Genomic DNA, 10,841 nt, shown 5'->3' with positions numbered 1-10,841 from the left:
AGTACCTCGACTTGTGTGAAGCCTTGTTACACAACCACCAGATAACACCATGTAATGTCGCGCATTCGGAGCCGTCATCAACTGTGAGTACATACATCTGGCAATAGAGGTCTGGCGGCTTGAAGCGGCTGCTGCATCCTTACGCGGCGCAAGCTCACATTCACATGTACCCATGTCCTTGAATTCACAAACAACACACAATGGTATATGTCAACCATTGTCACCCGCAGCTATAAAGCTTCATACACATATCTTTCTTCAGTCTGCTCCATATACAAGTCCTTTATAACAACGCCAGCTCGCGGTCAGAACATTCCAGCGCGACAAGCATCCGCAAGCGGCGACTACACCATAACTAAAGTATTCAGATATCATCAAGGTTTGTACAATCTCAATCTATCCCAAAACGATCTTCGGGCACTTTTGGAACACCAGCATTCAGAGCATACATATTCTACTTAGCATACAGCAACATGGGTAAGCGCAAGGCTTCAAGCAGTGGAGATGACTTGCCCAAGACGACGACAGCCTCTGGTAATTCATCGTTACCGGATACAGAGATCGTAGCCAAAATGAAAGAGCACCGCGAGTACTTGCTCGCACAAGTCGGACTTACACCGGAAGATGTCGATACACCTCCAGCGAAGAAGTGTAAAATAAATACGAAGAAAATTACGACTGAGGATAACACGGATACACCACGGGATGTTGACTCAACTCCAGATGTCGCGAAGACGGCAGTAGGTGCTGAGAAGCCAGACAACGACGTCGCCACACCCGAAGTCGCCTCGCCACCTAAGAGAACCAAATCGAAAGCTAAACCAAAGTCCAAAAAGTCCGAAGCCATCGAGCTGGACCAAGCAGGACCAAGCTCAGCTCATGATAGCGCACTCAGCAGTGATCACGACCACATCTGCATCAAGACTAAGCTCACCGACCATTCAGAGCCACAGGAACGCACCAAACGGACCAAGAGCACAAGCACCAAGCGCATACGTTTAGCACCTGGGTCCCAAAAACCAGCCGAAGCAGAACTCGAACCATCGCATCAGCCAGCACCACTCACCAAACTTGTCAAAGCTAAGATCCTTCGGATCCACGACTTCATCCAGAACGGTCACATGGCCATCCCCGTGTTCCTTCCAGAGAAAGTCGTCGGCGAATCCAAAGTCATCGAGATCCCCTCTCGCACCCTAGCCGGCGTCCTAAAACGTCTTTACATCGACTACCAGCTCGGCGACCCTGAAACAGCGCACCTAGCGGAACTGGAGATGTGCATCACCGACCGCTTCACCGATGATGTCAAAGCTTGTCCGGATCAGGGTTGGGTGCGTGTGGATCTCAGCCTGCTGAACGAGGTTGAGGTGCTGGAGGAGATTAGACGGAAGGTGAAGGGTTGTGGACTGGATGATGTGAATTTGTTGGAAGTCGAGATCGCTATGATGGAATGGGATCTTTTGGCTCAGCATGGCTTGCTTGAGGATGGGGAGGGGAGTCGTGTCTCTCCTCCCGACGAACTACAGTCGGGTCTTGATGAGACATTGGAGGATCTGAGGAGTCGTGACGAGATTGCTGTTGTTTCTGAGACTACTGTCGCTATGGCTGTAGCTGTGTAAGACCTGATGTGGCAAAGCGCGGAGATATAACAACAGGAGTCTAAGCAAGAAGTGGCATGGTTCGAGATGTAGCCACTTCCGTAGCATTAAGCAATTTACATCTGCTTACGCCTCGACAAGCATAGGCACCTCATCTCCCACTTCCTCTACTCCTCCCATCTTTCCCTCGCTCGATACAAACTGCCCAGGCACAAACGCTCTAGCCTTCCTAGGCCAGACCCTCTTATATAGACTGACAGCCACGCTGTCAAGCGGATTAATCTTCCCATCAAACGTCGCCTTAAAGTACCCATGCGTACCCAACGGCTCCTTGACGAATCCTGACCTGCCTCTTCTCGTCCACAGCTGTAAAGCACTGAAGTACTCTACATCCGCGTCGGAGAAGAACATATACCGAACCGTCACCAACTTCTTGTGGATCTTGTAAGGGTGGCCGGTGAGGATGATACGTTTGGTGATGATTCTGTTTTCGGTTGTTGATGGAGGTAAGAATGTGCCTGTTGCTATGAGGCCTAGTCTGTCGCCCGCCTGTGAGGTCTTCGTGCTCTGTCCCAGATCTTCCACAGGATCGTTTGCAGGTCCTTGTGATGGTTCGCGCCGCATGAAGTACAGACACGGCACACTCCCCCAAATCACAGGCCCAATGAACGACGCTACCGCTGTCATACCTGGGTGCAAATACCGATCGAATTTATGCACATTATTCGGTGTATTGCCCGCCTGGCTGAAAATGGGATTGATGACGAGACGTCTTGGTCCACACTGCATGATGAGCTCTTCTTTGCTCTTAAGAGGCACGCCGTATTCGGATGAGAGTGACATGGAGGCATTGACGGAGGTCAATTTATGCTCATGGCGGAGGAGGGAGAAGAGCGATGTTGGTGTTGGCAAGGCTTGCATTTGTTCTTTGCATTGGTCTGCTGAGAGGCGAAGGTGGATGTGGACTCTTGTGCCGGCTTTGATACCACCTGTAAGAGCTTCCTTGAGGACACGGTTCTTGGCTGACTTGTAGTCGGAGATTTCCAGTAATCTGCTCCAGTCCTCAGGTTCATGCAGACGATCCTCCTCCGTCTCCCATTTGCTGTTTCGTAGACTCTTCAAGCCTCGATACCTCGCCAGTCGTTCTCGGGCATCCATGCCAGGATGTAGCTCGATCTCATCTGGAAATTCCAGATCGTCCTCAGCCTCTTCTCTCCTCTGCTTACGGTAAGCGGCGATCTGCTCGGCCTCATCCTGTGGTGCCTTATCAGGAAAGAACTCGCTTTGCGGATACTCCGACGCTCCAGCTTCTGTCGGATCACGCATAGTCATACTCTCGAAGTGTCCATCGGCAGGGCCCAGAGCTGCCGAGCCGTCCATGTCAAAGTCGCCATCTCGATCAGGCTCGACGTCCGTCATGTCTGATCCTGAGTCTGACATATCGCCAAGGTACCACGCTGCTTGGTATTTGCTGGTACCGCGCGGAAGGCGCTTGGGCATGGGTATATCTTCCTGCTCGTCTTCGTCGAAGTATTGGTGGTCGTCGAGTAATACGTGCTTACGCTCTGATGCCGCCATCGAGGGAGCTGGCATACTCATCGCATCGTCCATGACAATTTCTTCTGGCGCTAGCTCGGCCAGGTTGTCCTGGTCTTCGCCTGGCTGCTCCAGCTCTTGCTCACCACCTGTAGCATCGACTGCCATATCATTCGGCTTCGCACGCTTATTGCTTCGCTCGATCGTAGCAGCCGTTACTCGCTCAATCTGAAAGTCACCCCAGTCGCCAACTTGTACCAACCTGTCGACTTTCAGATTTTTGCCTCTGATCGTGCCAGTCACAACAGGGCCGGCCTCTTCCCACCTCACATCGTCCAGTGTCATCCAGCTCCGCGTCTCTCGCCAGCTAATACCTCTCGGCGTAGTGGTGCACAAGCTGCGCATGACGTTACTGCAATCCTGCCTGCTGCTAAAATCATACACTTTCTCCTGCATGGCAAAGAAGTGCGTGATGAAGCTCTTCAGACTCTTGAGCACATCCGGTCTTCGCTTCGTCGGCTCGATCTTATCCAGACCATAAGCACCAGTAAGCACAGTGCTCACACCCTGCGATTCGACCGTCCTCAACATCTGCTCCCCAAGTTCGTCCACTTCCTCTTCCGCACTCAACACAAACAATACGAAATCCACGACCCGACATGCATCCAGCACTGCAAACAACTCCCTCGCAGGGGTCAAATACTGCACCCTCGTCTTGAATCTCGGCACCTCCACCCTCCCTCCTTCCATCGCCGCCTCATCAACGTCCATGCTCTCGTTCAGATGCTTCACAACTGTCGCACTCTCCACATCCGAACATAACGGCACAACAGCGACAATTCTTGGCGCTCCATCCCTGCCCGTAAACACACTCCCCTCCTCCCTCCTCTCTCCCAACTTATTCTGTCTCAACTGCTTGGCATGATTCCGTCGATCGATTTTCGACATGACCTGCTGATGTGGTGTCTTTCTATTACCAACCTCCAGCTTCTCCACCTTGCCCTTCGAGCGTTCTTTCAGAGCACTTTTGGTAGCGTGCTTGGTTTTGAAAGGCTTGTTCGAGGATTTGGTGGTGGAGCGGTGGTGGTGGTCAGTGGTGGGGACCATGTTGCCTCCGCTACCGCCGGCTTTGAAGCGGAAAGGTACTGCTGAGGTCGCCAGCCTGTGTTTCAATGACTAGGCAATTGGAAGAATTCTGGCCATGGCTATCCTCAGATGTGCTCGTTCTCAAGAATTATTTCGACCCGGATTTATGGTTATCGATAATGTATCAGAGCTTATCGATTGGCTCAGAGATATCTGACGCTAACGCGCAGTCAAAAGTTTCCAGGTGAATGATTTGGCAGCCGAAAGCCGCCATCGATCGTTGCGATTTGAGATTCTGAAATGTGCCGCTCGGTGCCAGTACAAGGGATTCACTACCGAACCGGCCATCCACATCGCAGTATCAGGAACAATGAGTCATTAGTTCAGTGGTCTATCTCTGTCGAATCTATCTCACTCTGTTCCTCTTCAAACCTTCGCCGAATGCTCTTTCTTCCACTCCTCAGAGAAAGGATAATCAGTATAGCCATCCTCACTCTTCGCCTTGTAAAAAGTATCCCTGTCATAAGCCGTAAACTCAATCCCCTTCTCCAACCTATAAACCAAATCAGGATTCGAGATGAAATACCGCCCAAACACTATCAAAATATCTTTATCCTTGTACTCCTCATCCACAGCCCGCCTCGCACTATCAGGTTTGAAACCACCAGCGACCAAGATTGGTGATGTGCCCGCCCAGATGTCGATGAAGGGGTCGATCTTCTCTGTGGTCTCAACGTCGGCGTTGCCAGAGATACGCGACTCGACCAAATGGACGTAAGCAAGCTTCAGCTTCTTGAGCTCTTGCATTACGTAGGAGAACTGCGGTATTGGGTCCTCCATCTTCATGCCTTGGAAGGTGGACCACGGGCTCAGACGAATTCCCGTCTTGTCCGCTCCCACCGCGTCGACTACGGCTTTGCTGACTTCCAAGCAGAACCTTGCCCGTTTCTCTACACTCCCGCCCCAGGCATCGGTACGCCTGTTCGAATTGTCCTGTGTGAATTGATCGATGAGGTAACCATTCGCACCGTGGATCTCTACGCCGTCGAAGCCAGCCCCCTCGACCGAGTTCTTCGCTGCAGTAGCGTATTGCTTGATATACGTCTGAATCTCCTCCTCAGTCAAGGGACGAGGTGCCGGGCTGTTATCGGACATAGCAACATCGCTCGCGCTGACTACATCGCCCGTCCCTTCGGTTTTCTTCGTGTCCGCGTTGGCTGCACGTCCAAGAGCCCATAGCTGTAGATAAATCACCCCTCCTGCTTCATGCACACTCTCCACAATTTCTTTCCATGCCTTGATTTGGTCGTCGTGCCATATTCCGGGTACGTTGGGGAATCCGGAGGCTTCGGGCGAGATGAATGTAGCCTCAGTAATCAGAAGGGTTCCGGCAACGGCTGATCGCTGAGTGTAGTATTCCTTGACGAAGTCCAGTTGAACGTGGCTATCGTCAGCCCTGAATCGCGTCAAAGGAGCCATCACAAGACGGTTGGAGAGTTTGTTGTTGCCGATTGAGATGGGCTCGAAGAGCTTGCTGGCAGGTGGTGCTGAACCCATGGCGAATATGTCGGGTGTATTGCTGTGTGGTCAGTGTCGTAGCCCACTCCTTGATACGTTTTCTCTGATGCTGTGGGAGCAAGGAAGGGAAGGTAGAGTATGTGACAGGAAGTCAGAAGTTGGAGAATACTACCGCGTTCGTGACGTCCTAATAAGAGCACAGCGTGCGCTATCTCTTGCTGTCCTGATTTGCAACCATGCTACATTCGACCTGCCCTTGTGAGCGGAGCATAGCGGACGAGATCTTCGCAAAGACCCACTGGCGTGACCATCGTCATTGTGAAGGGAGAAGTCTCGGCAATGTGAAAGCTGGAAAAGAAGCTGGAGCCAATCGTGGACCGTGCGCGATCATTCACTTCATCATTTATAATCATGTGCCTTAATGGTTGCTTTGCGACCACTGCTCGCTCCCAATTGCCTATATGGGATCAGTTCTTGCATGGCACGTTGGCTGATCTGCTACCACTCGTCGACAGCCAGCCTCTGCTAATGTTATTGGTGGTTGGAGCAGATGAGGAGCATTTCTTGGCTGCGCTTCCGGAGATGCAGTGGCTTGGTCAGACCACCAATAACATAAGTAGGAGGTAGCTGTCGAACGACTTCCACCTCCTCCCAAACACCAACATCAATCCCTCTCGGACTAGACGCATATCACACAAGCTCACCATGTCAAATCTAGAGTACTCGCACTACGAAGGCTACGGCGATTATGCTTTCGAGACCTACCGTTATAGTCAAGCTGTTCGAGTCCCACCAAATCGCGTCGAGTGTTCCGGTCAAGGTCTGTCTCTCTCTCGAAAGCTGCTCAAGCCATTCCTGTACCATATAAGACGCCCAGCTACTTACAGTACTCAAGGTGGATGGGACCCCAAAACCGGTAAATGCCTCGAGACCTGGCAGGAACAAATCGACCAGGCTTTCGCCAATGTTGACCTTACCCTGAAGACGGCTGGGGTTAAAGATGGTTTCAAGTCGGTCTTCAGCATCAAGAGTTACCATGTCGGTACTATTGACTCGACTGTTCTGGAGGCTATGATCGGGAATCTCAAGAAGTATGCGCCGGGTCATAAACCTATTTGGACGATGCTTGGGGTGGCGACTTTGGCACTTCCGGAGATGAAGGTTGAGATTGATGTTGTTGCTATTGATGAGAAGTAGACAAGTCATCTACTGGTTTTGCAATGACCCACCTCATCTTGCGAGTTGATTTTTCTACGCTACAAAAGCGTTGGACTACCGATCGAAGCATTGTAAGAATCATACCACCGATCCTCAAGGTATGGTTATCTTTCCACCGCCTGCTCGTCAACCATTATGTTCACCCAGCGTCTCGGCTCACTGATCCTCGTTCTCCTGCGCCGACTTCTCTAAGTTCTGCTCAAAGAGTGTCTTGATCACCGCCTCAAGAACGAACGTCTTGGTCAGGGTAGCAACATCGACTTGGTGGCTCAGCCCCAACGCCTCCGACATCTCCGTTAGCCGCAGGATATACAGCCTCTCGTGAAACTCAGCTGAAGCAGCGCACAAAGCAGGATCCCAGATGCGACCGACGTCCCCGTTGATAGCCAGCTGTTGCAGACGTACCCTGCGCTCCAAGCTATACTCAAGACCTTGTACCAGCGTATCGTGAGTAGGGATACATTGTACCTCTGCCAAGCACACGGAGAGTGACCTTCCTGCCTTCTCTAGGTTTTCTTCGAGATTGGCTTCGAACCAGCGCTTGAGAAGTTCGACCGTGGCGTCGTCAGCCGCCCTCCCGAAGCTGCCGGGGTGTTATACCAACCAGTGAGGGTTTCGTGGACTTGGCTGTACGAGGATTGCGCGACCAATTCTTGTTCTGTCTTGGTGTTGTGACGAGCGGGGACACCGAAAACGACCTGCATCAGCCAATAACTTCTTGACAGCGGCCCAGTATCACTATGGTTAAGACGATTAACACCGGAGTAGCAGGCTGCATATTGAACAGTCCAGCTCAAGTAATAGTGCTGACTCTCCAGGCATACTGCATTTGTCCAGTGCGTCCTTGCTAGCATCGATCAGATTCTGTTCCGAACGGCCATCACTGCCGCCTAACACGAAGCGCCGTCTCCTTCCTGGCACCCTCCGACATCTTCCTTGCCACAGCTAGCAACACAAACCTCTCTCTCAGCTTCACCTTACTCGCTTCCTGCAATATCCACACCTTACTCCGCATGGGTACATCGATGCTGTCGGCAGGCTCACCACTAACAACGTCCTTTGGAAGCCAGCTCTCCGTATCAGCATCTCCTAGCTCCACAGTCCGGAGCTTTAACACTTTGACGACTCTTTGCAGCGGCTCGATGTGCTGGTATGCGTAAAGTACTGCCTCTTGGAACATCGGGAGTGTGCCGCCATTTTCGCCGTCAGATGCGCTTTGGAATAAGACTGCGTCAGCGTCCGAGATCTTTACATGGATGTTGGTATCAAACCACTTTTTGAGACGTTCCAGGCTCAGGGGTTGGGCGCCAGCGCGTGGCTGTACTATCTCGACGCGCTTACCGCTCAGCACTTGTCTCATGAGCATTGAGCGGCTCGGACTGCTTAGCGGCTCGGACTGCTTAGCGGCTCGGACTGCTTAGCGGCTCGGACTGCTTAGCGTCCTTGGGTCGAGCAACAGATATCCCGGTTTCTGCTGTAGTCTCTGGTCCACCAGAAGCGGATAGACTGTCTTTGGGTTCATGATCCTGCTTTGGCTCTGCGAATGGAGGACCAGTCGTCTCAGGGGCTGATAGCGTGTGCATGCATTCAAGAGCCGACTCGCTCAAACTGGTCAAATCATCCTGCTCAGAGTCCGATGGCCCAAGACTTCCTCCGCTACGGGGAGATCGAAGAGCTTGCGCTATGAAAGGTACTGTAGGTCCGGAATCTGCATGGCTCGTCTCCACATGTTCGTTCTGGCCGTCGTCTGAAGTCGACTTATCTGGCAGCGGTTCGTGCGGGAGTGGCTTGTCCAAAGACTCCTTGGTGATCTTGGTCGACTTGCCTTTCGGCTTTGCCTGGTCACTCATCTTCGGGTGTGCCGATCCGGTTGCGAGGGTCGTACTGGACTGGCATCTTAGCGTTAATGTATAGTCGACTCATAGTATCAAGAGTTTGCTCGAACAATGTCGGACTATCAAGACCAGCAAGCGCCTGCAATGCAGAGAATACTGATCTATTTTCTGTGAGCAAAATGGAACGTAGCACGGTACCAAGTCTTGAGGATTGAGTTGCTACATGTCTCTTATCAGACGGTGTACAATGATATGTCACGCAAGACTGCGCATTAAAGTCAGCAAGCTGCGTTCCCTCACCGTCCAGTCGTCTTCACACTACCTTCCCTCATTCACTTCTCAGCTGCCTGCGACCCAGACTTGGCGTCCCTGGATCCACGTCTCCTTCACCCTCCCCTCCTCATCAAGCAAGACTAAATCCGCCCTCTTGCCCACTGCCAAGAACCCTCTATCCTTCAATCCCATCAGACTCGCCACGTTCTCCGTCACACACCTCACCGCCTCCGCCACCCCACATCCACTCCACTGCATCACATTCCTTACACACTCGTCCAACCCAGCACAGCCACCTATCAGCGTGTCTGTCCCTTCGATAACGACTTTCGTACCGAGTTTTGTTTGGTTATGAGGGATCTGGGAGTGGCCGGGGTAGGTGCCATCTGGTAAGCCGGCGAGCTCGATGGAGTCGGTTATTATGATACATTTTTCCGGATTCGAACGGAACAACATCGTGGCGACGGATGGGTGGAGATGGTTTCCGTCTGGTATTATGGAGAAATAAGGACTGTCGCTTGGTTTCTGGAGAGTGCTAGGTGATGCTGTCACGAGGCCAGCTAGCCCTGGGTCCCGGTGGTGGAGGGATGCCATTGCGTTGAGGGTGTGGGTTAGGCATGTTGCTCCGGCTTTGACGGCTTCGAGACCATGAGCATAGGAGGCGCTTGAATGACCGAGCGAGACCCGTATACTTTTGGAGGTTAGATCAGAGACGAGTTTGGGAGTACCTTCCAATTCGGGGGCGATGGTTACGATTTTCAAGACATCGTTTGACTTCGCTGTTGATCCATAGATCTCTTCTGGCGGCTTTGAAGCCTGGTGGAAGAGCGAAGCATTGTGGGCGCCTTTTTTGCTTGGATGGAGATAGGGTCCTTCTGCATGGGCGCCAAGGATAGAGGCGCCATTGGCAAAGTCTCGTGGTCTCAACGACGGCAGGATCTACTGTACGCTTCATCAGAACTGCACACAAGGAGATGTCACAGTATCACCCACCTTCTTGAATTCGTCACTATGCACAGTCGGTATGGTAGGATAAAAGCCGGTGCAACCGGTTTGCGGAAGATATGTGCAAGCATCCTCGAGCTTCTTAAGGTAGCTCTCTTCGTCCTCAAAATGCGTAAAGTGAAAGCCTCGGAGACCATTTGTCTGTAATTCAAGGTACCCAGGAGCAATGATGCCACCTCTCATATTATAAAAATTGGTTGCACCCTCGGCTTCTGCGCTGCTGACAATCCGGCCAGTTGACATTGATATTGGCAGCATGCCATTCACGAGTCGTCCATAACGGCAGAGCCGGGCATTCATGAACAGCAGCACGTCGGAAGGCATTGCTGGTAACGTGTCCCTAATGAGATGGTACGATACGAGAGACTGAACTTCACTTAAGCTGGTGCATGTGATCGACGTCGATGGTGGGGTCAGATCCACCGGCACGTTGCGAGCTGCACATCAATCATGTGCCCGTAGTGACATGGGTTGCGAAAGACATTGGATGTTTGACAATCCGAGGCATTTGAACGGCCGTGTGGTGAAGAATAATGCTTCATGTACAACGGCTTCTGCCAAGACGAGACAGTCTCGTCCACGAAACATCGTCGTCGTCGCCGCTGGTGGCTTGGCAGGAGTGGATACCCCCCTTGCTCCGATCTGTCGAATATGACGTAGGAGGAGCTCGAAAAGGTGAGGGAGGACGTGGACGAGGATGTTGCACGGCACGGCAACACGCAGCCTGCTCTTTACCTTGATTTCGTCGTAGGAGTGGTCTAGTTCTACTGTACCT

At 52.1% G+C, this 10,841-nt stretch overlaps 6 protein-coding genes across 6 annotated transcripts; 2 read left to right on the top strand and 4 right to left on the bottom strand.

The window, feature by feature from the left end:
* Nucleotides 1–473: 473 nt before the first annotated feature.
* LTS14_003231 (uncharacterized protein) lies at nucleotides 474–1,616 on the top strand (the record flags this gene model as incomplete). Its single annotated transcript, XM_064835936.1, has 1 exon — nucleotides 474–1,616. One exon carries the CDS (start codon nucleotides 474–476, stop codon nucleotides 1,614–1,616), a length of 1,143 nt encoding a protein of 380 aa, XP_064696145.1.
* A 105-nt stretch (nucleotides 1,617–1,721) lies between these two features.
* Nucleotides 1,722–4,238, bottom strand: TSR1 (ribosome biogenesis protein tsr1; the record flags this gene model as incomplete). The annotated part of the gene is made up of 1 exon (XM_064835935.1): nucleotides 1,722–4,238. One exon carries the CDS (start codon nucleotides 4,236–4,238, stop codon nucleotides 1,722–1,724), a length of 2,517 nt encoding a protein of 838 aa, XP_064696144.1.
* Nucleotides 4,239–4,643: 405 nt separating this feature from the next.
* On the bottom strand, nucleotides 4,644–5,774 carry LTS14_003229 (uncharacterized protein; the record flags this gene model as incomplete). The annotated part of the gene is made up of 1 exon (XM_064835934.1): nucleotides 4,644–5,774. One exon carries the CDS (start codon nucleotides 5,772–5,774, stop codon nucleotides 4,644–4,646), a length of 1,131 nt encoding a protein of 376 aa, XP_064696143.1.
* A 666-nt stretch (nucleotides 5,775–6,440) lies between these two features.
* On the top strand, nucleotides 6,441–6,932 carry LTS14_003228 (uncharacterized protein; the record flags this gene model as incomplete). The annotated part of the gene is made up of 2 exons (XM_064835933.1): nucleotides 6,441–6,555; nucleotides 6,631–6,932. The coding sequence occupies 2 exons, from the start codon at nucleotides 6,441–6,443 to the stop codon at nucleotides 6,930–6,932; spliced, it is 417 nt and encodes a 138-aa protein (XP_064696142.1).
* Nucleotides 6,933–7,109: 177 nt separating this feature from the next.
* LTS14_003227 (uncharacterized protein) lies at nucleotides 7,110–8,803 on the bottom strand (the record flags this gene model as incomplete). The annotated part of the gene is made up of 4 exons (XM_064835932.1): nucleotides 7,110–7,536; nucleotides 7,587–7,800; nucleotides 7,851–8,303; nucleotides 8,368–8,803. 4 exons carry the CDS (start codon nucleotides 8,801–8,803, stop codon nucleotides 7,110–7,112), a joined length of 1,530 nt encoding a protein of 509 aa, XP_064696141.1.
* Nucleotides 8,804–9,127: 324 nt separating this feature from the next.
* LTS14_003226 (uncharacterized protein) lies at nucleotides 9,128–10,309 on the bottom strand (the record flags this gene model as incomplete). The annotated part of the gene is made up of 2 exons (XM_064835931.1): nucleotides 9,128–10,000; nucleotides 10,055–10,309. 2 exons carry the CDS (start codon nucleotides 10,307–10,309, stop codon nucleotides 9,128–9,130), a joined length of 1,128 nt encoding a protein of 375 aa, XP_064696140.1.
* Between the last annotated feature and the right edge of the window lie 532 nt (nucleotides 10,310–10,841).

Source organism: Recurvomyces mirabilis (assembly GCF_035927965.1).
Source record: "Recurvomyces mirabilis strain CCFEE 5264 chromosome Unknown scaffold_7, whole genome shotgun sequence".
Classification (NCBI taxonomy): Eukaryota; Fungi; Ascomycota; class Dothideomycetes; order Mycosphaerellales; family Teratosphaeriaceae; genus Recurvomyces; species Recurvomyces mirabilis.
Note: the sequence above shows the minus strand (reverse complement) of the source record. Positions and strands in the feature narration are given on the sequence as shown.